This window comes from Phalacrocorax aristotelis, chromosome W, assembly GCF_949628215.1.
Source record: "Phalacrocorax aristotelis chromosome W, bGulAri2.1, whole genome shotgun sequence".
In the NCBI taxonomy this organism is placed as follows: domain Eukaryota; kingdom Metazoa; phylum Chordata; class Aves; order Suliformes; family Phalacrocoracidae; genus Phalacrocorax; species Phalacrocorax aristotelis.
Window position 1 is genome coordinate 16,267,907 of NC_134310.1, and position 26,655 is coordinate 16,294,561.

A 26,655-nucleotide genomic window follows, 5' to 3' on the forward strand; every position below is an offset into this window, starting at 1 on the left:
GGATATGAGTTCCCTAAAAATTAAGGGGAAGAATTTGGGATGCAGTGGGATTCTTGATGGCTTGCACATCAATCTGGTGGAGCCCAAGATGACTCAAGGAAGAGGTGTCCCAGATCCTATTGGTCTCCTGGCCATACATACATATCCTCTGCTTTCAATGTGTGTGTGAGAGTATGGTTCACAGGGCAGAACCAGTCCCTTATAGATAGAGTCAGTTTGGCTAAGTGCTTTATACCTCAAATGCCATTGACTTTGTGTCTACTTTTTCTTTTAAAACCCAGCCAGGGAAGAAAATAGCCCCACCAGTCACCTTTCGTATAATAATCTGAGGACATTTACCATCCTCTGGCTCCTAAGAAAGTGCCCTTGTCCCGCCTCTCACCATGAGGATTGCTACTCTAGAGCCAAGGGACCAAATTAGTGTGGCTAGAGAGGAAGGAAGCAAATGGAAACTTGTATCCATTTCAAGTATGAGGATGTGTTCAGGGACAGAAAGAGTCCTAGGTTCTGCTCCTTGGTTCCAGGACATTCTTTGCATTAAAAAGTAGCTTGATGTAGGCATAAATGGCAGCTATAAATTGGCCCAAGTTGGACATATCTTCACAGGGAGAACAACAGAATGAAATTCAAACTTCTTGCCAACCTTCAAATCCCCTCTTCAAAACATAGTGGTGTAAGCTACTGTAACATCTTTTTAAGACAGCATGTTTTTACTAAGGACTGTTGTCTGAACAATGTTGTTTTTCACTTCTGAGATTTGGCTTCTTTACTAAGTCTAATTAAAGTTAATTTACATTTTGATTAAAAATTTTAGCAGAAAAAGATGATCTCAAACAAAATTTTTGGATGGCATGTAGTGATGAAAACTCTTTTCATTTCTCTTCTCTGTTGAGCTCAAGATAAATATCCTGAAATGTGACACTAATTTTCTATAAAAATCTTCCAGAAGAACCTACAATTATACTGGCAAGTAGGACTAGTAGATACAAGGAAAATAAAATGAGTGGAGGAAAACAACATGAATACTGCAGAGGGAAAGTTGTGTCTTTATGACAAACCTATGAATAATGAAATTTAATTGATGCACAGTACCTGTGCAGTATGATATACCTGTGTTTCCAAAAAGAAGGACTTTTTTGGTCTGACCATGTATGGCTGTATCTTTTCTCTTGTGTTATTTTATTCCATCTTGAAATTTATGTTTCTTTGATGAGATCAAGATGGAATAATTGCTGGAGTTTTGAGTCCTGTGATTTGTGTTTTCTTATTAAACATAAGGACAACCATGGGCACACTCATGAGCTGTACAGGGTGCATTTCACAGATGTACTACTCCTGATCATTCCTGTCCTAAGGCAGAGAGGCAAAAACCTAAAGGGCTTTCTAGTGCTGACATCAAGTAATTAGCTGTTCATAACTATGACAGATGTTCCTGGTTTTTCTCTATTATATAATATTGGGGGTAATGTTCAGAAAATGGCCTGTTAATACAGACAGACTAACTTGTTATTTCCAGATATTTAAAACATGATGCCTGGGATCTGTAGGATTGCTTTAGATTATTATAGATGCAGTTAGCTGTCTGTTAAACACTCAGGCTTGGTGAGTGTTAAATGTTACATGTTAGAGTAAACTAACTAAAGTAAACACTTGCCTATATGGGGTTTGTATGAAAACCCAGCCAATTTAGCTTGACTCTTACTTTCTGGATCTCAAGAAGCAAACCTGTTAAATAAATTGTTAGAGCAGGAATAGGAGTGGGTGGATAGGAGTCTGTAGAGAGTAAGGTTGGAGGGCAGAGAGAGGACATTCTTAGTCTAAATGAATTTTGACTCTGGATAAGAATTATCAGAGTCTGGGTTATTATTTATCTGCAGTGGTTGGAAGTTTTCCATGCAGTCCTCTGTTCCATGCTCGAGCAAACTAGGGCCATATGGTCTTAGTGAAACTAACATAAAGTGAGGTCATAGCTGGTCGAAACCCATCTTACCTATGCACTGACTACAAGAATGCCTATAGGGAATGGGCAAGGACTGGCTTGGCAAATGCAGGAAACAAGACAGGGACACAGAGGCAAGTGAATGTTCATTTATAAAAGAGGCAAATGTCATTCCAGAAAGTTTTTAAAAGCATATCACTTGTTAGAATGAGGATGTGTTTATTTCCTGCTACCTGGTATTGGTGAGCAATTCTGGGGGAGGGGACACATTTTCTGAAAGACACAGAAATTGGAGATAACTTATCATAAATAATATGTATGATAAGCAGTTTGAAAAATATGACCTCCAAAGCAAGTATGAAAGAATGTAGCTTGTTTAGTCTGGAAAAGAGAAGAATGAAGAAGGGATATGATAAAAGCTTCAAATGCATAAAAGGTTATTACAAAGAAGATGGTGGTCAAGTGTTTTTATCCCTGCAGAAGACGGAACATGATTTAGTTAGATTAATTTACAGCAAGGATAATTCATATTAGATGTTAGGAAAAACTTTCACATCAAAAGGCCAGTTCAACACCCAAGCAGGCAACTTGAGGATGCAGCAGAATTTCCATAAATAGATATGTTGTCATGGTTTTAGCTGGGATAGAGTTAATTTGTTGTTGGTTTTTGTGGTCTGCTGTGCTCTGCAGTGATTAGTGATGATTTGTTTGGAAAGTTGTTTTTAAAACATTGGCCTTAAGTTTTATTTGGTATTTGAAGCTTATATTGAAGCCGTTACTGTACGTCGGGTACCACCTCATGGAGACAATTAGCAATTATACCTCCTCCTCTGAGAATTTTATTATGGAGGAAATACAGAACGGCACCTTATCTACCATCTTCTATAATGCATCCTCTTTCATGACAACAATGTTTCAGTATCTTGAACATCCTTGGGTAGTTAAGATACATCTGTTGATATTGCTTTGGCAGACTGTTTCAGCTCTGTCTAAGGTTAATAAGCAATTTAAGAATAGCATCCAGAGATCCACCCCAAGGCTCGATAGTTATGAGTGGCAGGGTATGTGGGATAGTATGGGCAAATGCCTAAGCTGGTGGGCACCTCCAGTGTTGTGGGACTTCACCCCTGAACAAGTGCAGAATCCTGAAAATTTAGTAGAATATTTGGAGGAAGTATGTTGTCACCCTGGCAATTCCAGAGAGATACAAATCACTGCAGTGTGCTGGGGCCTGGCCCATGCCTATCGAGCCCTTTTTAACACCATTCGGTACCCCCAAGTGGAAGGGAAGGCCTCTGGATTTAAAAAGACAAAGACAAGGAAAGCGACAAGCACTGTGACCACTCAAAACCCCATGACAGGCACTGTGGCTACTCCAACCCTGGTGACAAGCACTGCAGCCACTCAAACCCCACTGACAAGCGTTGCAGCTACTCCAACCCTGGTGACAAGCGTTGCAGCTGAATCAGTATCAGTTGCCCCCATACACAAGACGAAATATTGGAAGTGGACGTCAACTTGTTTAGAACAGGATGATGAAGAAGCAGGGCCATCACGAGGAGAGGAGGAGGAAGAGGAATTACTCGTACAAAAAACGGAAACTACCTGATCCCTATCCTTGAGTGAGCTGCAAGATATGCGAAAAGATTTAGGCCGTCGTTCAGGTGAGCACATTGTCACCTGGCTGCTCTGATGCTGGGATAATGGGGCCAGCGGTCCGGAATTAGAGGGGAAGGAAGCAAAACAACTGGGATCCCTTTCTAGGGAAGGGGGCACTGACAAAGTAATTGGAAAAGGGAAACAAACCTTCAGCCTCTGGAGGCGACTCCTGGCAGGTATGAGAGAAAGGTACCCCTTCAAGGAAGATCTTGTATTTTGCCCTGGAAAATGGATGACCATAGAGAAAGGTATGCAGTACCTGAGGGAACTAGCTGTGCTTGAGATAATTTATAGCGAGCTAGACAATCAACAGTCATCCAAGGATCCAGATGAAGCCCAGCGCACACGACCCATGTGGCAGAAGTTTGTATGGAGCGCACCATTGATGCATGGGAACTCATTGGCAATATTGTCCTTGAAAGATGACGAAGCACCAATGGTGGCGGAGCTGATTGATAAACTCTGGGAGTATGAAGCAAATCTCTCTTCCTCCCTTGTCTTGGCTGTGGAGAAACTGTCCTTGGAGGTTCAGCATCTCAAAGATGATATGTCCTGCTCCCAACCAGTATGGACCAGTATCTCAGCCAGTCACTCAGGGGGGTTCTTCCAGGAAAGCTGCTGCTCCAATTTCCAGTGAGCAATCCCCCACACACAGGAGCAGAAGCACTGATTTTATTTCTGACCCTATATAGAGACACTTGTGATTTGTATTTACAAGAAGTGAGTGACGAGTACTGTGACCAGGACTAGAGGGGCCCTGCCTCCAAACAGGTGGAGGAAAGGGATAACCGGGTTTATTAGACTGTGTGGATCCGATGGCCTGGCACATCAGACCCACAGGAGTATAAAGCTTTAGTGGACACTGGTGCACAGTGTACCTTAATGCCATCAAAATATATAGGGGCAGAACCCATCAGTATTGCTGGAGTGACAGGGGGATCCCAAGAGCTGACTGTATTGGAGGCCAAAGTGAGCCTAACCGGGAATGAGTGGCAAAAGCACCCCATTGTGACTGGCCCCGAGCCTCCGTGCATCCTTGGCATAGACTGCCTCAGGAGAGGGTATTTCAAGGACCCAAAAGGGTACAGGTGGGCTTTTGGTGTAGCTGCCTTGGAGACGGAGGGAATTAAACAGCTGTCTACCTTGCCTGGCCTCTCGAAGGACCCTTCTGTTGTGGGGTTGCTGAAGGTCAAAGAACAACAGGTGCCGATCGTCACCACAACAGTGTACCGCCGGCAATATCACACCAACCGAGACTCCCTGATTCCCATTCATGAGCTCATTCATCGACGGGAAAGCCAAGGAGTCATCAGTAAGACCCACTCATCCTTTAAAAGTCCCATATGGCCAGTGCGGAAGTCTAATGGAGAGTGGAGGCTAACAGTAGACTATCGTGGCTTGAACGAAGCCACTCCTCCACTGAGTGCTGCTGTGCCACATAAGCTAGAACTTCAATACGAACTGGAGTCAAAGGCAGCCAAGTGGTATGCCACAACTGATATTGATAATGCATTCTTCTCAGTCCCTCTGGCAGCAGAGTGCAGGCCACAGTTTGCTTTCACATGGAGGGGTGTCCAGTACACCTGGAATCGACTGCCCCAGGGGTGGAAACACAGCCCTACCATTTGCCATGGACTGATCCATAATGCTTTGGAACAAGGTGGATCTCTAGAACGCCTACAGTCCATTGATGACATCATCGTGTGGGCAACACAGCAGAAGTTTTTGAGAAAGGAGAGAAAATAGTCCAAATCCTTCTGAAGGCTGGTTTTGCCATAAAACAAAGTAAGGTCAAGGGACCCGCACAAGAAATCCAGTTCTTAGGAATCAAATGGCAAGATGGCCCTCATCAGATTCCAATGGATGTGATCAACAAAATAGCAGCCATGTCTCCACCAACTAGCAAAAAGGAAACACAAGCTTTCTTGGGCAATGTGGGTTTTTGGAGAATGCATATTCCAGATTAAAGTCTGATTATAAGCCCTCTCTATCTAGTGTCATTGTTCAGCCTCAGTCGGCAACTAAACACCGTGCAGCCACTCGCTCAGTCCCTTCAACCCTGTGGGACTGGGGTGAGAATAGGAAGAGGAAAAGAAAAAAAAAGACCTTCTGGGTTGAGATACAAATAGTTTAATAATTTAAATAAGATAATAATTATAATACTAATGGTTATTTTAGTAATAACAAAAATGATAATATAATAAAAAGAAAAAGGGAAAAACTGAAAAAAAACCAGAAACACAAATGATACAACTGCTCACCACCTGCTGACTGACGCTGCTAGTCCCGAGCCGCGATTGCTGCTTCCCTCCCCCGGCCAGCTCCTCCCAGTTAACATACTAGGCATGACGTTACATGATATGGAATATCTCTTTGGACAGGTTGAATCCGCTCTCTTAGCTGTGCCCCCTCCCCTCCCAGCTTCTTGTGCACCTGGCAGAGCATGGGAAGCTAGAAGAGTCCTTGACTAATACAAGCACTACACAGCAACAACCAAAACATTGGTGTGTTATCAACATTGTTTTCATACGAAGTCCAAAGCACAGCACTATGCCAGCTAGAGTGAAGAAAATTAACTCTATCCCAGCTAAAACCATGGCACTAGTGACCTGGAAGAAGAATGATTTCAAATGAGGCCCTGAGCAACAACAGGCAGCTGGGTAGAATGGCCCTTCCTGGAGCCTCTGGCAGAAAGCCCCAGAGGAGACTTGAGGTCGACCCCTGGGGTTTTGGAGTCGGGGATACAGAGGGTCCGAAGCCTACTATACTCCAACTGAAAAAGAGATATTGGCAGCATATGAAGGGGTTCGAGCTGCTTCAGAAGTGGTTGGTACTGAAGCACAGTTGCTCCTGGCACCTCGACTGCCGGTGCTGGGCTGGATGTTCAAAGGAAAGGTCCCCTCTACACACCATGCAACTGATGCTACGTGGAGTAAATGGGTTGCACTGGTCACTCAGGGGGCTCAAGTAGGAAACCCCAGTCGCCCAGGAATCTTGGAAGTGATCATGGACTGGCCAGAAGGCAAAGATTTTGGATTATCACCAGAGGAGGAGGTGACACGTGCTGAAGAAGCCCCACTCTATAACAAGCTGCCAGAAAATGAGAAGCAATATGCCCTGTTCACTGATGGGTCCTGTCGCCTTGTGGGAAAGCATTGGAGATGGAAAGCTGCTGTATGGATTCCAGCCAGTTTGCAGAAGTAAAGGCTATCCAGCTCGCTTTAGACATTGCCTAACGGGAAACGTTCCCAGCTTCTTGTGCACCCCCAGCCTACTTGCTGGTAGGGCGGTGTGAGAAGCATAAAAGGCCTTGACTCTGTGTAAGCACTGCTCAGCAATAACAAAAGCATCTCTGTGTTATCAACACTCTTTTCAGCACAAATCCAAAACATAGCCCCATACTAGCTACTATGAAGAAAATTAACTCTGTCCCAGACAAAACCAGCACATAACCTTTAGTGAACTTTGTGACCTGAAATTAATTGAAGTCATATAAAATGTAACTAGTTTCCATATCTAAAGTTTACTTTAAAAATATGAATACATGCTTTTTTTCCTAAAACTCTTCATTCTTTCATCAAATGTGCTTGCTTTAAATTCATTACTTTTTCCACTGCATAAACTAGGTGGATCTGAATACTTACAGAAAGAATCTAAAGCATTTGGTTGTTATTAGTGTGGAGATTTCTGACTCATGAAAAAAAAAAAGAAAATTACAGATGTTGAAGTGATTTTTTGGTTGTTGTTTATTTGTTTTTGTTTTGTTTGGGGGCTATACAGCTCCAAACCACATCCTATAATATAACAGATCTTTTCCCTTTTTATATTTATTGTGGAGTACCATTTCAGGTTAATAAAACAAACAAGGGACAATACTCTTATTTTCTATTCCCCACATTTTATTATTTTTATTTAAATAAAAAATACTATACATTGTTGATCAGTGATTTTTGTTTCTCTTTTCTTTTTTTAAATCCCTCCCCATTTTCCTTTTGCTCAGGAGTCTGTTATGCTGAGGATGACAGAAAACAGCTTATGGTTGTGGATCTGTGATACTCTATCTAGTGTGTCTTCAGTTTGCTCCCACGACAGTGGGTATTACAGTATACCAGTCATGCAGGAGTCATTGATTCCTTCAAGGATGTTTTTTTTTCACTGCTATTCATGTCACAAATGGCTTCTGACTCACTTTGGAAAAGTGATATTTCCTGATTTTGGTCTCTGAGCAGCAAGGTGTTTAGAGTACTATGATAAATGTTTATGCATGTTTTTTTCCCCTGAACAACTCATCTAGGTAATTATGTCAAAAGAGAAATTAATTTGTACCCTAAATGTTCTTTAAGTGGTCCAATACTGCATTTGTCCAGTCTCACATTGAATGTTCATTGCGGGTGGTCCATTATGTCTTGTCAGTTTTAATTGTCAATTACAAATTTTAAACAACAGAAACTCACTTTTATCATGATAGTTAAGTTTTGCTGTGACCTCCAATATACATATAAAATCTGAAATTCTTTTTTCCCTTTCTAGAAAAATCTCATTTGTGAAGAATCAAGCTGGAGATAAAGTACAATGAAATGTTAGCTATCAGCTAAAATGCTGTCTCTCAAATAACTTCCGGGTTTTAAAACAGTTGACTTTGTTTAAGGACAGGAAATACAATCTGACCATTTGGTATTTTATGGGAAAGCTTTTTTTTTTTTTTAAAAAACAGCTAATATTTAAATAACAGATTAAGATTGAAGTGGTGGTTAAACATTGACTTAAATAAGTTATAGAAGATTCCAACACCACCAGCCTTTATAGAGGTTAAACATTCTCAGAAAGACACATTAAGCAAGGGTCTCCTTTGTACCAAAATAGTTTCCAAACAATAAAAATAAAACCTTTTTCACAACAAGAAATACTGAAGATAAAACTGCAGCATCAATATAATCTCATAAAGTATTTAGAACAAAATAATATTATACTACTTTTGTTTCTTACTACAGACACTGCAAAGGCTTATTTATTTATTTAGTGGAATACAATGTGAAGACAGTGATACACATTGTTTGATGTACTGTTTTCTATTTATCTGCTCTAACAAAATGAATTTCAATATGGTTACATTGGTGAGCTATCCAGAGCTCTCTAAAATTAAAGTAAAGCATAAAACAACCCTTATGTACCTTTAATTGAACAGACTTCATACTATACTTAACTTTTATACTGCAGTTGCTCAAGTTAACCCATGGGACTTGTAACACGTCATAAAAATGTGCTGGATATTATGTATTTTGAGCTTTCAGTTACTATGATGGGTATGAAAGGCATGCTAAAGCTGGATACCAGCATGGCTTTTTGGTTGGGTCTCATATTATATATACATGTGAGTAATAATCTCTGATAAATGCACGAGCATGATTTTTGGATCTCTTATCCCTCAGTCCTTAAGTGTTGCTCCCACTATATGCCTGTGATTCTACAAGATGGTAACATAAAGACACCCAATACCATAAATCCAAGCACTGCTTGTTTGGTCCTTCTGCTTAAGTGCAAGACAGTTTAGGAAAAAAATGGGTTATACACATTAAACTCTGCCTTGTCTAATACCTATTCTCAGAGTACTTATGAGGTTTTGACATTTTAACCTATCAACCTCTGTGTGAAGTACTGAGAAAAGGGAAAATAACAAAGACGCAAATGAGGAAAACATTTCAAATCAAAAAGATATTTAACATCCTATTAAATAAATAACAGAAATAAAAAGGAATGAATTTAGAACATACAAGCAAACCATACTATTTGTTTTGTTAGAACAGTTTTACACTACTTTGGCTATATTCCTTAATCCTATCCATTCTTCCACAAGGCTTCTCCAGAAATGCTATTATTTGTGCATGTGATCCAAGTGCTTCCAGTAAATGCTTGTGTGTCTAACTCTTCATTGGATCATTAGGCTTGAATGAGCAATTAAGGTCTTTGATATGAGTTAGTATTCTATAAATAACTTTCCCCATGAAGGTCATTCAACAGATTGTCTCAAGCCCCTTAAGTTCTGTCACAGAGATTACGAAAATAGTCCACGCTGGCAGTAACTTCCATCCCATTTGATCCAGCTTGTGTTTTGATTATAAGATATGGTGCCAAACTAAATAAAAGTATTTCATGTACCATCTATGAGTACAAAACCTTCAAAGGCTTCCCCTGCTCTCTTTTCAAACAAGCAGACATCTGCACTATTTCCTTGCATTTACTCTTCAAGAGGATTACCAAATATTCTTGACACAAAAGTCTTTGGTTCAACTGCATTGATAAAATAGTTCCTTCATCTATGGCATTACTACCATTGGAAGAAAGTGAGCTGAAGTGTTTTTCCTTCTTGTTTTCTGTCCTCTCTTTGTGGCTCCCCTTCCATTCAGGGCCACGAACATTTGCCTTCCATTGTGCTTCCAATTTAAGGATGCATATGTGTTATATCCATTTTCTTCTATTCTTTCCTTCAATTTGCAATCACTGTTAAACTCCTTCTGTTAAAAGAAGAAAATAAATGCACAAATTCAGAATAAACATAATCTTTCAGAGTTGCAGCATACTGAAGGTAAATAATTTCTAAAAATATTTTGGAAGATTTGTGTGTTCTGTATGTGATGCTCTTTTAGGATTCTACAGTGTATTTTAAAGAAAAGTTTCACTGTGTCCATAGCATTTAAAGCAACATCAGTTAGACTGCAAAAAGTGAAACCAACAAGATGTAATCAATTATTCAGTGCATAATTACAGCAGTAAAATGATATAATTCAGTCACAATCAAAATGAAACTTCCCTGTGTTAGAATATGGCAAACTCAAAGTATGAAGTAGCAATCTTGGAATCATTCATGATATTTCAGTTCTAACAAATATAATCCTTAAATATCTTGAACCAGATTATTGATACCATATGTTAAACAACTATGTATGGCATGGGCCTACTTCTTATTTAAAGTAAGATCCTTTACACCACACTGGCCATGAAAAAGGGCTTTTTTAGATGGGTGGCAAATCACTGTTATGCTGCTGTTACAATGGATGTGAGGCCTGTTTACTTTGCTGACCTGAATAGGGGCTTAGCCTAAAAAAGAATCATATATGATCCTGTATCTTATTGACTAAGTAAACTCAAAAGCAATTTCATGTAGGGTGCCAGAGATAAAGGTTTTCGATTTTAAAAGGAGAAACTGTTGTCAGTTTGTTAGAAAGGATAAAAAAATACAAGCATGGGGAAGCATGTAGGGGTAGACTATTTTTTTCTATGTTAAATGCACTTTTATGCAGATCATCTTCTCTATAATGAAGCCAAGAATGCTTTGTTTTCACAAACAAATAATTTCTACATATAAAACCCCAGTTTGATTAAGTTACTTATATTTCATTTAGAAAGCTTTTGAAAGGACATTTACAACATACTTAAATAATAGCCAAAAATTAGCATTTGTTGTTTCTGCTTTTCAGAAAACAAGGTGTTATTTCGCAGCTCAGGCACAAGCATGTTAGAATATCATAGTATGATATATTAACTACATGTGGTATTTTTAACACATCTGCGAACAAGAAATATGTCTGAATAATAAAACAATTTTCATCGTACAGATAAGAATTTCAGGGATGTTTTATCTTTTATTATGGCCAAAATCCTTAGATATTCAGCTAATAAAGATATAAAGTACCCACATTAATAAAATGGACATAAGAATATTTAAAAAAATATTTTCAATTCTTATTACTTTAAATTAGAATTTTTAAACTAGTTAATGTTCAGTACTTTGATACAGTAAGAATTTTCAGGTCTATAATTAGTTTTACTTAGTTGCTGTTAAGATTACAGAATACATGCTTATGTTTTCCTAACAGAATTGCACATATTCACACTCATTTTGGCTCCCAAAATGCACTTCAATTTTGGGATTAGTAGTTAGTTGAACAATGACTGTTGGGGAAGACACTATCAGGCAAAGACTCTGCAAAATGACCCTTGATACTGCCTGTATTCACAAAGCTACATACAGATCATTTAACTTTTACTTGCTGTAATATGCCGTCTCCTGCTTCAAGGTATTAAGAAAGCAGGTAACCATCAATCACAGTTCTAAATTGCAGTAATTTCTCCTATCTGCCAGCACCTTATTTTTTTAAGTAACCAAATAGTGAGCCTTCCTTTGCTCTCTCGTTCTAACCAAAGTCAGTCAAATGGCAAACTATTTAATAAACACAGAAACAGTCTTACTTGACTTGATTTCCCAAATGCATAATTGTACTCACATACAAACTTTTATTTCTATTCTTAGATACTACAGAGAGAACAGATGATGTGATGTGGTTAAGAAGTCTTATTGGCAGGGGTCTGAGTGTTAGCCCAGGACTGCTTTGCTCATTTCAAACAAATTTCAGTATAACCCTGCACCAATGTCTATTGTGCACGTGCTTAAGAGTGTTTTTACAATTTTTATTGGTTCTGTTTTTCATATCCATCTGCTAGCTGCCACACCATAGTAATATGAATCTAACTGCAAGTCTCAGGAGGATGGGAAAAATAACAACAGAAGCATTCTTGAAATCTCTGAAGTATTATGGAATAGGTTTTGATAAGTAATTATGTTGTGATTTTATGATGAGAATATTGAAAAATTATCTCAGCTGGAATTAAAAAAAAAGGTTTTCCACATTCGTATCCTCCTGTCAACACTATTTCTAATACACTGTGAATTACTGAATTTTATGGCAGCAGTTTCCACTTATGGTACGTGAAAGCTGCTTTGCCTTCTTTTGTGTGTGTATAGGGTTGGAATGAACTCTCACCACACCAGACGTGGCTAACAACTTGGGTAGGAAAACTTATCTCAGGCTTTGGGATAGATCATCACAAACAACTAAGTTAAACACTGTTCACTGAGACATGTGAATTGACTATGGTAATTTATGCTAACACCTTTGCATATGTCCAGGAGCACACCCACGATCAATGAATAGAGCTTAACTGACAAATGGTAACTTTATCAGCAACTCAGTATACCCTTATACTTCTCAATGGTGCAGGACTGAGCACTGATCATCCTGTATTGCTGACCAGTGTAATTTTAGAAATTAAAATTCGCATTTACAGGAGCTTAAGAAACATTTATCTGTTCTGGTCTTTCCTTAATGTGATTCTTTGACACTGCTCAGGAGTTTAGAAGGTCAGAAGTAACCTTATGAACCAGAAGTGACTAGCCACAATGCAGGTGAGGGAAGACAGTTTATATAGTTTGTATGAACTAAACCCACCCAATAGAAATGCTTCCTTAAAAAAGAAGAGGGCCAAATGACTTCAGCTCCCTCAAGTTTCAGTTGGTTCTGCTGGTAGTCTCAGACCAGCATTACTTCATCATTTTCAGGAGAGGTAGGCTTAGCTACGTTGCCTGAGGATAAACCCAGCCCCAGTACTTATCTGTGAAGTGCTCTGTTTAAAGCCTATGGATCTTCTGAATACCGAGCAATCTGAAGATGGGCTCATAACTTTTTGCAGATGACTTGAATAAGCTTACATTTATGTGGGTCCAAACTCACTGGAACTGGCAAAAAGCTGCAAAATTACAAACCAAACCAGATGTAATACCAGAACAATATTTGGATGGTTACTGGGTTTTGTTTGTTTGGGTTTTTTTTTTTTTGTGGTTTGTTTGGGGTTTTTGTTTGTTTTGTTACTGAAAGTATCAGTAACCCCAAACTTACACAAATACAAATAGAGTATATATGGACAATTTTCAAATTATATCCAAATTCTGCTCAGTCAAAGCTTATCTGTCTGATGATAGATAAGTCTCTGTCTCTCTGTACTGCCCATAATCTTCTGTATTAATACAGTCAATTTAAAGATGGCTACTCTAGAAATCTTCTTGGCAGTCATAGGTTGATAATTTGGTGTGTCTCCTCCATCAGCGGAAGTCTACAAGATTTTAGGTACACTTTATCCCCCCGGAATTACTGATAAACGTGGCTGTACTGCAGAAAAAACAGGGAAAAGCAGCCTTAAAGATTACATTTTGTAGGACCTGCTCCATTGGCCACTACTTAATAAGAAACCTAACTGAAGCGGTAAGCATGATAAATCCCCCAGCAGTTGCTTTGCTATGATATAAGCCTAACAAACACCAGGGAGCTTGGGGGGGGGCTGCTGGTTTACCACAGGATGAAATTTTGATGAACAGCTCATTTCAGCTCTAATTAGCAGTAATACACAGTCAAACGGGGTTTACAGTAGGTAAGAGTGGGAACTGTGCTGACTACTGCAATCCATTTGGAAGATAAAAAAATACTTACAGAGCCGTAGACTTTTCCTTTCTTGTTCATGGCTAAATAATGGTTGCTCTTAATGGACTTAACTGCCACAACTCCAATTTCTACAGATGTTATCTCCAATATGCCTAAAAAATAAAAATTGAGCTATTTAATATCTTCATTAGAGGATTTTCTCACTATAGAAAAAACCAATAAACCTGAAAAATATTAAACTTCTAATATTCAGAACCAACTGACCAATAAACTTTAGCAATGCTCTCCAAATCATTGCAAGAATATACACAAACATTGTTTCAATTAACATGTTTCCTTTGCTAACCCTGCATTTTAAACCCCAAAAATACTGAAACAGCTCCATTCTTCTTAGCATAGATTTTACTAAAATTTATCAGAAGAGACATCTGAACCATGGCATTAAATTAAATCGATATTATATGTCAATAAAATGTTAGATTTACCCCAATCTTCAAAAACAGTGGTAAACTATTTATTCCTTTTAGGACAGTTAGATAAACTAAATCCCTTGGCTGCACTGAGATGATAAAATTCATTTTTGGCAAGTGTGTTGACATTTTGGGATATAGTAAGACTAACCCTAATGCCCACCATTATCTTTGTCTTTCAGATATTGGAAACATTTTGCTGTGTTTGCAATAAATATTATTAAGTTTTTTCTTTAAAACAAACTCTTCCTGGGATATTGGATGGCTCAAGGGGCCAGTAATGGGAGACAGAGCTTTTCATCTCTGTATTTTCTGCCCAAGAGCATACTGATTTGGGAGTAGTAGAAGTTACTACAAATTACATAGTGACTTCGGAGATCCCTTTTCAGCTATTACTAGAGTAACTGGATGGCTACGTTGTTTGGATGTCATGTCTTAATATAGGAGAAATATAGCTCCAACCAAATATCTTCTAAATGGTTTATCTAGGAAGTATGCCTGGCTCCAACCTTTCTTCTGATTTTTAAAGAAGTAGTAGTCAGAACAATAGTCCATCTAACTCAGTGGTCACGACAGGTCTACCACTGGGGAAATTACAGGAGGGGCAAAAGTGTTGAGAAACTTTAGAGAAAAAACATCCTAGACCAAGCCAACAAATAACATGACAAATAGATCAGCTGGAAAAACATTGATGAGTCACCAACTGCTTAAAAAAAGAGAGGAATCTGCAATAATTTCCTCCTAAATCTGTTCTATGTTTTTCTCTGAGCAGAGAAGTACTGGAAAATCCATATGTTTTTTCATTTACTTAAAAATTCTTTATGGCAACCACACACCAACTGAAGCCACCAGTGCAACTTGGTATTCAGTGCTTTTTCCGGAAATGCTGATTTTCTGTCCCTTAAAACTGAATGCAGTCTGTTCAGACTGTAGAACCATGTGGACTTTAGTGTGCAGTGAGGTGAGGAGGAAGTTTTTTCACTGAATTTTTTTGTTTTTTAAATGGCTGCTTTATATATGATGCAAAAGCCATTCTGTATGGCCATTGAACTGGTCTATGCAACTCAGGATTAACAGAGGAGTTGAGGGTGTTACTTGTTCTGTGATTAGAAGCAGAGGCTTTGATGGTAGCTGGGCAGTGGCTGTGAATCAAGCATGGAAAAGTAATAGCTGATTTTTGTTGGGAAGCAAACTGATGACATAGTTTATGCGCATGAAAAAGAGAGAGAACATCAAACTAAGCACTTCAACATGAAATACCTCATTTTATTGTCAAGAAAGGAAAGGTGGCCTTTCCTGGATGCATTTTAAAATATATAAATATAGATTTTTAAATATATATAAAAATTACATACATTTTGATATGAATATATATAAATTCTAGGGCAGTTACTAGAGGCTTTGTATTTACTTAGCAAAAAGCATTAGGTTGGCCCCAGCTACAAGGTCTAGAGTCTTTGCACATGAGAAAGACTTCAGTGAGAACTGCAAGATAAACAATAGGATTTAGTAAAGCCCTTCAGAAAATGGGTCATATTAAACCAGAAATAATAAAAGATTCTTGGAAAAACCTATAAAGAGCTGAAAGAGGGGGATTATTTGTTTTTAATTTCTTTGTGAGTGCCTCACAATACAAATATTGATATCAAAATGCAAATATAAATGTTGACAGGCACAAATGATCATGTATTAATAAAAAAACAATTATAAAGCTTTCTGCTATAAGGTTTTTATGGTAAGATTCTTAATTGCAGCATGAAAAATCAGCATTGCTAAGGATGGAGTTGCACATATAAACTAAAAAAACTTCATGTTTTATGACAGATCTGAATATCCACTGAGTTTCTTACAGCTGTGTGAGAACAATGCTGTGCTAATTGCCACTCAGGCTTGAAACCCAATGGACTTGAACAGAGTGAAGACACAGTTACATATGACACTGCAAGTCTGCTACCTGTGAAGGGGTAAGAACAGCAGTTCCCAAAATCAGCTCACTCCATCATCAGTGGTATCCAATTCAGTAGCAGCAAAGGCCCCCCTGATATCAAATAACACCATATTAGACTGTTTCAACTGACTATCGCACTTGTGAAATTTTTGAGAGCAGCTGAAGAAGAACAGTGCTTAAATAAGAAACTTGCACTGAATTAACACATTTTAACTGTTTTTTACTTGAATGATGGAGATAGATACACTGCTTTTCGCTACAATACTCAAGTTAAAGCAACAGAAGCATTCATATAATTCATGAAAATATATTAATTTTTTCTGATAAAGTTTGGTCACAATCTGACACTCCATTATATCCCCAATGGGGCAGCTGAAAGGAGATAATGAGGAAAAACTTTAGTACATTTACATTATATATCACAGTAACTAGCTAGATTATACCTAGTTATACTATTTAACTGGAACCAAATGTAGCTGAATTCTTTGTAACTATTATCGGTTTGATCACCAGTGATCCTGGATTTATTCTCACTTGAGTGTGTTTTGTGTATTTGGAAGCTGAAAAATGTTATATAATTTTCAGTGATAATTTTTCATATTCTAACCTCTGCAAGTATTTTGGGAGGAGAAGGGGGAATTTTAATAGCTGTTTTTCTTTCAAATAAATATAATACTCTTGATCTATTACCCCTTGGATAATAGGGATCTAATTTGGTACTTATCTACCCTGCTACTATCTGTACACCCCAGAGACTTCACTGGAGTTACATGCTAGTTACAAACATAGAACTAGCTTTTGTCTAGATTGCAAATTATTCAGCATTATTTACAGATTTTCTCAGGACAAGATTCTTTCATGAATTTGATAGGAGTCTTTTCATAGGTGTCAGTGATGTAGACAAATTTCAGAGGTCAGCATGAGAGCACCACCAACTCATCTGACACGGATCTACAAGCAGAAGTCATAAGGACTTTCAAGAACTTTGAAATAGACTGGATTTAAATCAAACTGCTTTGATGAAAGGGTGAAAATATGGATTTGATTATTCCTGAGTCATTATTAAATTCATTAGGAATGTATAAGAAAAAGAAATTGAGACATACAGCACAAAGCTTAAAACTGTAGTGTTTTCACCATCTAATGAAACTGACTTCTTTGAGGGCATGCAAAATTTTATATTTTCCTCAAGGTTTATGTAGTAGAGTCATGGGCCATGATTGGACTTCTACACTACTGCAATAAAAAACATAATTCCCATGGGGTCTCAAGATTAACTCTGTAAGGTTTCATATTCTTCAAGCGCTGCAGTCTTGGTGGTAAGAGCCTATGTGTAATCATAGACAATATGGCTGAAAGGATGCCAGACCACTGAGGGTACTCCACTGGCCTTAGTTACAAAAAACCATTCTTGGCAGATGATTGTTATCAGACACCTTAAAAAACCGAGATTCTACAACCTCCTGGCTAACCTATTCCACTATCTACATCAGAAAGTTTTTCTAGTATCTAATTTAAATGGCCTTGTTGCAATTTGGGCCCATTAACTCTTGTTTAAACTGTAAAATAAGATGAAAGATTTTTTTTCTTTGCAGAAACTTTTACATATTCAGGAACTATTATCACATCTTACCTACCAACTTTAGCTCTCTAAAGAAGCCCAGTTTTTCAATGCTTTCCTTAAAGCTTTCAGGTTTTCTAGACCTTTGAATGCTCCTGTTCTTTGTCCCCACAGCATGGCCATAATACTCTTATTGAAGCCTTATCAGTGTTGATACATGGAGGAACATTTCATATTTCCTTCAAATGATTTATGCATACTCATATATTTATGCATACGTCCCCTTTTCCACAGTAATATGCTAATACTGATTCATGTTCAATTTGTGAACCACCACTCTTGGATACGTGGAAGAAATGTAAGCAATCATTTCTCATTCTATAGGTGTGAATTTGATTACTCCTAATTAAATTTCATACTTTACACATGCCCCAATTAAGTGGTCTATTATTTATTTTATAATTTCTCTTATTTGTCAACGCTGTTTTGAGTCCTTATTCAGTTCTCCAAAATACTTGCAACTATTCCAAGTTTCATATTGCCTTCAACTTTTATAACCATATTTTCAGTTATTAATGAATTTTTTTATTAGGAGATACCTTGAAGAGACTTGTGGAACTTGATGCCTCTTCAGATTGGCAGTGAAAAACTGCTAATTCTTGAGTATGGCTTTCCATACTGTAAGACTTAGATTTTGCTTGCTGATCTTGCTTAAGAGAATATCATTAGAGACATCAGTTTCAAAAATCTTTCCCAAAGTTATGGTATCTACTGCTTCTCTCCTATACATGAAGATTTTTATCTCATCACAAATGAAAATTAGGTTGGTTTGGTATTACTTCTCTTTGATTAATTCTCTAATTAATTCTCTTTGGTTAATAATTTCTTAGGTGCTTATAACATATATTTAAAAATTACTTTTCCCATATTTTTTTCTCAGGATATGCTGACTTGTCTCCAGGTCTTTAGCTTTTTCCCATTTTAGAGAGAGGTATTATATTTACTACTTCCTCAGTCATCCGGGGAGTTGTTTTTCTCCTCAAGTTTTCAGAATGAATCTCTAGAGGCTTAGCCAACCTACTCAGTAGAGCAAGTAAATTTTATCAAGTAAAAAGCAGATAAATCACCCAACTCATTTTCATCTTGTTCTTTTTCTATTTCAACCTATGTTAGCTTCTCTTTGGAGCTCATGTTTCAGTCTTCACAGAAAAGAAACAAAAAAGGCATTTCAAATACTACTTTGCATGTTTCTTGTATCTGATTTTTATACCATTGCTTGGGCTCCAGCATTTCCATGGCTTAAAACTTTTCGCTCCAAGAAAATGTGTAAAGTAAATAATTTTCATGATATAATTTAACTTGTAATTAGGCTTGATAATAAGCACTACATAAACTTAATATTCTTGGGGGGAAAATTCTCATTAGTAATTAATTGTTTCTGGTTCCATGCTCTTTAGGAACTTGGAAAGGAAAACATAATAATAAAAAAAAAAAAAAGAAAAAAAATTCTGCGGATTCCATTATGGTTTTAAAACAAGATAGTACACTATTATTTTACAGCCATAACTCTGTAAACTTCAGCAACTACAACTAATCCACTTTGACCACATCCACTGTAAAAGCATGATTTTCAATATGCAAACCATTTCCAATTCATTATAATTAGAAACATTTTAAATATCAACTTGAGATGTGCCCTGTAACTATGCATGTGCTCTCTTTACAGGTCGCAAAGGGTAGAAACAAATTCCCAATAGAAACTAAACATATTTAACTTAAATAAACTGTATTTTTATAATTTATAAAAGTGATCATTATATAAATGACAAGGCAACAGAAAGATGACTGGCTATCTTGCTCTGCACAGTGGGACTGTAAAAAATAAAAGTGAAAAATTGCTCTTACATAATTCTGTATAATAATTCCAAATGTCCTATGTTCTTATAAAAATGCTGGTAATATGAAGCAAAAACATTACAAAATACCCTAGAACTTCTGTGTAACTACGTCAAGCAATTTATTAGGAAACAGACAACTTGACAGAGTATCAGATATATTATCAAGGCAGTACTGAAATGGATCCAAACATACACTGCAATGAGAACCACTGGATTCTGGGACCAAATTCAACTTCTTTGAAGTGTGCAGCAGTGACCATTTTTCTGTAGCTGCATCATTTCTGTAATAAGTTCTTAAAATGCACTTTAAATATTTGCAACCCTAGTTGCAGTCAATGTAGAGGAACAGGACCACTTTGCATCTTCCTCCCTCATTCTGAGCCTTCCCCTTTCAGAGGTGAGCCCATATATGTGGAAATCAACAGGCAGTCCCTCCCTCCCGTGCCTTTTCTTCTGTCTGCAGAAATACTGCAGATGAAGAGTGAGTTCAGCTGGATGGAATGTGATGATGACTGAGAGCTTCTGAAACTTTCCAGTTTCCCAAATCATGACAAGAAGCTGCTGGGCCTGTAACTGGAGAGGGGGGAACTTGGTAATGTTCCCCTAAACTGAGTTTTCAGAACTTTGATCACACTCCAGGATGCTTCTCTGAAGGGGTTCCTTTGACTGGCGTTGCCTTGGGTCAAAGTTGGTGATTAAGCATATGACCTGGTTTCAGCTGGGATAGAGTTAAATTTCTTTGTAGTAGCTAGTATGGGGCTACGTTTTGGATTTTTGCTGGAAACAGCAGTGATAATGTGGAGATGATTTAGTTGTTGCTAAGTAGCACTTACACTGGTCAAGGACTTTTTCAGCTCCCTGTGCTCTGCTGGGTGCACAAGAAGCTGGGAGGGGACACAGCTGGGACAGCTGACCCAAACTGACCAATGGGGTATTCCATACCATATGACATCATGCTCATTAGATAAATCTGGGGAAGAAGAAGGAAGGGGGGACATTGGGAGTGATGGTGTTTGTCTTCCCAAGTAACCATTATGTGAGATGGAGCCCTGCTTTCCTGGAGATGGCTGAACACCTGCCTGCCCATGGGAAGTAGTGAATGAATTCCTTGTTTTGCTTTGCTTCCGTGTGCAGCTTTTGCTTTACCTATTAAACTGTCTTTATCTCAAACCATGAGTTACCTCCCTTTTACTCTTCCGATTCTCTCCCCCGTCCCACGAGGGGGGAGTGAGCGAGCGGCTGCGTGGTGCTTGGTTGCTGACTGGGGCTAAACCACGACAGTCCATTTTGGCGCCCAACGTGGGGCACGAAAGGTTTGAGATAACGAGAGGTTTGATTGGAATGTGCTAGATGGAATTTATAGCGGTTATTGCTGTTTAGCTATTAATTGGCAGGCTTCTGTGCTTGCTATGGGGCTTGCCTGACTTACTGTATGCCTTAAAATCTAGTGCTCGTTAGTGGTGCTTTTTGCTTTCGCTGCTTGCTGTACTGCTTATCACCTTACCCTGCCAGGCCTGGGAACATTCTGATAACAGCCATGGCGATGCGCCTGGGCTGGCAGATGGCCAGGGCCCAGCTGCTGTTTCTGTGCTGCTGTACTGGACAGTCTGGAACTCCAGTGTAAACTCGAGTCAAAGGGACTGTGACCTGTGGATGAGTCCATGGGGGAGCAGGACACCCCAAAGCATCTGTGTCTGTGTATAAGCCCGTGCCAAAGCAGGTATACCTAGAAGCATCTGTGGCCTTGGTTATGTCTGTGCCACAGCAGGTATACCTCTGAGGCAATTGGAGCCCAAGGATATATCCATCTTGTAGAAGGTACACCTCGAAGTGTCTGTGGCTGTAGATAAGTCTGTGCTGCAGCAGGTACACCTTGAAGCATCAGTGGCTGTGCATGAGGTCATGCCAGAGCACCTCAAAGTGTGTGGCCATGGATAAGCCCACAACAGAGCAGGCTTACTTCTGGAGGGACTGCAGCCATGGGAAAAGCCATGTTGGAGCAGGCTTTGGAGGGACTACAGCCATGAGCAAGGCTGTGTTGGAGCAAGTTTACTTCTGGAGGGACTGCAGCTGTGGGCAAGGCCATGCTGGAGCAGGTTGTGCTGGTTTTGGCTGAGAAGGGGTTAATTCTCCTCACTGTGGGGGTCGGCTACCTTTCCAGCTTCCCGCGCTCTGCCGCGTGGCGGGGGGGGGTGGGGGCTGGGAGGGGCAGGGCCATGGGCTGACCCCGACTGGCCAATGGCAGGTTCATTCCATACCATGTGACACCATGACCAGTCTATTGAGGGGGGGCAGTGACAGCGCGGAAGCGGCGCGGCGTCGGGTCGGTGGGAGGCGAGCGGCTGCAGCGCGTGCGGTTCGGTTCATTTCGGCGGTTCGTTCCCCCTCTCCCCTCCTTTCCCCCCTCCCCACGGGGCTTTGCGCCTCTCGTTGTTCTCCTTTACATTGCATTTCTGTTGTTGTTTCTTTTAATTATAATTATTAAACTGTTCTTATCCCAACCCACGAGCGTTACCCTTCTGATTCTCTCCCCCATCTACCGGTGGGGGAGTGAGCGAGTGACTGTGGGGCTGAGCTGTCGGCTAAACCACAACACAGGTATAGCTCTGAAAGCATTGAGGCCCATGCAGAAGGCCACGCTGGAACAGACACACCTCAAAGCGACTGTGGCTCTGGATGAGTCTATGCTGCAGCAGGTGTACCCCTGGAGAGACTGTGGCTCCTGGGTAAGGCTCTACTTGGAGCAGGTACCACCCTGAAGGACTACAGTCTGTGGATAAGTCCAAACCAGAGCAGGGGCAAGGGGAGGAGTTCATTACAATGTTAAACCTGATGGTCTGATCCAAATGGACCAGGGGTGGAGATTGTAATGGAAATACCTTTAAGTTGTTCTAACCCAGGATTTGAGTTACGTATTATGGAAATTACTGTAGCAGAAACCCCTTGTTGCTAGCCAGGCTGGGAGCAAGGGGAGGAGTTCATTGCAATGTTAAAACCTATAACCTGGCCCAAAGGGGCCAGGGGTGGAGATTGTTATGGATATACCTTTAAATTGTTGTAACCTGTAACCTGTGATTTTAGTTGCATTTTATAGGAATTACTACAGCAGGAACCACCCGAACCAGTGGAGGACAAACCTTTCAAGAAGCAGTGCAAGTGCAGCAGTGGCCCGACCTGAGCCGGCTTTGGTGCCCAGTAACTCCATGCAACACCCCACCTCTCCTGTCCTGCGTAACCACAAGAACAGATGGAGACCAAAGCTGTAGACTAAATGATATCCGTGTATTTTATCAAAGGATGGGAAGGGGGGGGTGGAGGTTAATGAGGTTGTATTGGATAGTGTGGAACCTGAGCATGATGTGAATGGTATGGAATAAGGGGTGGATACTGTCCTGGTTTCAGCTGGCTTAGAGTTCAGTTTCTTCGTAGTAGCTAGTATGGGACTACGTTTTTGATTTTTGCTGGAAACAGTGGTGATAATGCGGAGGTGTTTTAGTTGTTGCTAAGTAGCACTTACACTGGTCAAGGACTTTTTTAGCTCCCCATGGTCTGCCGGGTGCACAAGAAGCTGGGAGGAGACACAGCCAGGACAGCTGACCCAAACTGACCAATGGGATATTCCATACCATATGACGTCATGCTCAGTATATACAGCTGGGGGAAGAAGAAGGAAGGGGGGACACTTGGAGTGAGGGCGTTTGTCTTCCCAAGTAACCATTACGCATGATGGAGCCCTGCTTTCCTGGAGGTGGCTGAGCACCTGCCTGCCCATGGGAAGTAGTGAATGAATGCCTTGTGTTGCTTTGCTTCCGCATGCAGCTTTTGCTTTACCTATTAAACTGTCTTTATCTCAACCCATGAGTTTCCTCACTTTTACTCTTCCGATTCTCTCCCCCGTCCCACCAGGGGGGAGTGAGCAAGCAGCTGCGTGGTGCTTGGTTGCTGACTGGGGCTAAACCATGACAGCATAACATTAAAGATTTGTTAGGTCAAAAAGCTGCTCTTAGCAGGTGGCTTGAAAAAGGGTGGTTTGAGGCAGTGAGAAGATTGGTTGGATATGGTTTTGAAAGAGAAGAGTGAAGTGCCACTGACTCTGTTTCCATTCTGGTTCACCATTTACACCTGTGCAAAGCAAGTTGAAAACATACCAAAATCAGAAGTTATACTGTTATTCCTATCTTTTTAATTTGTTTGCCTAAGAATTACTGACAACAGAAAAAGGAAGATGGTGGAGTAGAAGATGAAACAAACCTAGGAAACTGAAGATGGGCTAAGCAAGACTTGCCTTTGGAAGCTTTTTCAATGAAGAAAAGTAGTTCCACTAAAATGTAACCTCATGGACTTTGCGGTTGTCTTTGGAAGGCAACTTAAGATACAAATCTCACAACTCATGATGAAACAGTTCTGGGCAGAAATCTCAAATAAGAACCAACCTGAAATATAACCTGAGCTTTGACTTAAAACTAAAAATATTATTTGAAGTTAAAATCAGTTTTTAACTGTGCTTTTTCACAGAATCACAGGTTGGAAGGGACCTCAGGGACCATCTAGTCCAACCTTTCTGGGAAGAGCACAGTCTAGACAAGATGGCCCAGCACCCTGTCCAGCCGACTCTTGAAGGTGTCCAACGTGGCCAAGTCAACCACTTCCCTGGGGAGATTATTCTAATGGTTGACTCTCCTCACTGTGAAAAATTTCCCCCTCATGTCCAATCGGAATCTCCCCAAGAGCAATTTGTGTCCATTCCCCCTTGTCCTCTCCATGGGACTCCGTGTAAAAAGGGAGTCTCCATCTTCTTTGTAACTACCCCTTAAGTACTGGTACAGGGTGATGAGATCCCCTCTGAGCCTCCTTTTCTCAAGGCTGAACAAACCCAGTTCTCCCAGCCTATCCTCGTATGGCAGGCTTCCCAGTCCTTTGATCATCTTGGTGGCCCTTCTCTGGACTCCTTCCAGCCTGTCCACATCCTTTTTGTATAGCAGGGACCAGAACTGGACACAGTACTCCAGGTGTGGCCTGACAACCGCTGAGTAGATTGGGATAATGACTTCTTTCTCTCTGCTGGTGATGCCCTTGTTGATGCAACCCAGCATCCTGTTGGCCTTCTTGGCTGCAGCAGCATACTGTTCGCTCATGTTGAGCTTCCTGTCCACCAGGACCCCCAGGTCCCTTTCCACAGAGCTGCTCTCCAGCCAGGTGGATCCCAGTCTGTGCTGCACTCCTGGATTATGTTTTCCCAGGTGCATGACCTCACACTTGTCCTTGTTGAACTTCATAAGGTTCTTGCTGGCCCACTCTTCCAGCCTATCCAGATCTCCCTGCAGAGCAGCTCTCCCTTCTGGAGTGTCTACTTCCCCACTCAACTTGATGTCATCCGCAAACTTCATCAGGCTACACTTGATGCCGTTATCCAGATCAATATAAAGATATTGAATAACATTGGGCCCAATATTCATCCCTGGGGGACTCCGCTTGTGACAGGTTGCCACTTGGAAAAGGAGCTATTTACCACCACCCTTTGGGTGTGGCCTGTCAGCCAGTTCCCCACCCACCGCACAGACCACTTGTCTAGGCCATAACACATCAATTTCTCCAGAAGGAGACTGTGGGGGACCGTATCAAAGGCCTTGGAGAAGTCCAGGTAAACAATGTCCACTGCCCGCCCCATGTCAACCAGGCAAGTCACTTTGTCATAGAAGGCCACCAGGTTTGTCAAGCACGATCTGCCTTTAGTGAAGCCATGTTGGCTTTTCCCAATCACGTGCTTCAATTGACTTGTGATGATATTATTTAATATTTGCTGAGACCTCCACCCTTCCTGCTGTAAAGCAGAAGTGAAATTACTGAAAGACCACAAAGTAAACTGTTAATATGTCATATTTAGATCATCTATAACCAAAATGTGAATGTTCCATGAGCTTTACAGTCCAATTCCCACATCTGATGCATTTGGATAAGCCTCAGATAAGTATCCAAACTTGTGGAAGGCTGTGGAAAACAGACCTCTGAGCCTTCCTGCATTAGCACAATATCAGCATAAGATGTGAAATCTCCTTGGTGCATAAAGACCATAGGAAAGACTAATTATTAGAGCCCTTTCTCAGACCCACAAGGGGATTAAATGAAAATAAGCTGCTTCTTTCTTATCTACTGCTTTTATGACTTTAATTTCAGAGCAGAGCAAGGACCACTCAACCTATGCTCCTCTGTAGACCAAGTAAATGGAAGGGTGGCAGCAGTAGGGTACATGCCCTAGAAATTCATTAGTGATGTAATAGCGAGAGCAAAGGAGGAGTTTAAGTTTAGCTAAAAAAATGGCAGGAATCAATTTACACTAGTATACATCTTGACATGTAACAGAAACAATTAATTCAGGGGCACAGCCTGCATTTTCCCCTCTAGTCAGTGAAGAGAGATAGGCAACTCCAAAGAACATTTCTGAACACCACCACGTTAAATGTCCAAAGTTAGATGGGTTAAACTTAAGGAAAGGAAATGCAGGAAGTGACTTGGGGGACACATCTATACTGTCAGTTAAGATGAGTTCAGATCTGCCCTCACTTTGTCCATCACTTTCATCACTTACATGCAAGCATGTCATCAGATATAGCCAAAGTGCTGGAACTATCTTGTGGGAGGGAAGATAAACATGTTTGCTTCCTTCACATGGATTTAATTCATGCTGTGGAGATGGGATGGCTACAGGTAGAGCCAACTGCACCTAGCTCTGTTATTGGAGCTCTGATTTTTTGAGCTCCATGCTTTGAGTCAAGACAGGAAGAGGTACAACCAGCTACGTGAATGTTGATGGAAAATATAAGGATCTGAAGATCTCAGTGTGCTTGTCCCCAACATTGCAAGATTTTATAACTTGTAGATTAGACACAGTGTCAGAATTCATTATCTGAA

At 40.1% G+C, this 26,655-nt stretch overlaps 1 protein-coding gene across 1 annotated transcript in view; it reads right to left on the minus strand.

Annotated features, from left to right (window-relative positions):
* Nucleotides 1–7,331: 7,331 nt before the first annotated feature.
* Nucleotides 7,332–26,655, minus strand: part of LOC142049883 (fibroblast growth factor 10-like) — an 89,218-nt gene continuing 69,894 nt past the window's right edge. The window contains exons 2-3 of the mRNA XM_075078046.1: nt 13,918–14,021; nt 7,332–10,110 (exon numbers count right to left, since the gene is read on the minus strand). Coding sequence (XP_074934147.1) covers nt 9,913–10,110; nt 13,918–14,021 — 302 coding nt within the window. The 3' untranslated portion in view covers nt 7,332–9,912. The remainder of the gene's footprint in view (nt 10,111–13,917; nt 14,022–26,655) is intronic.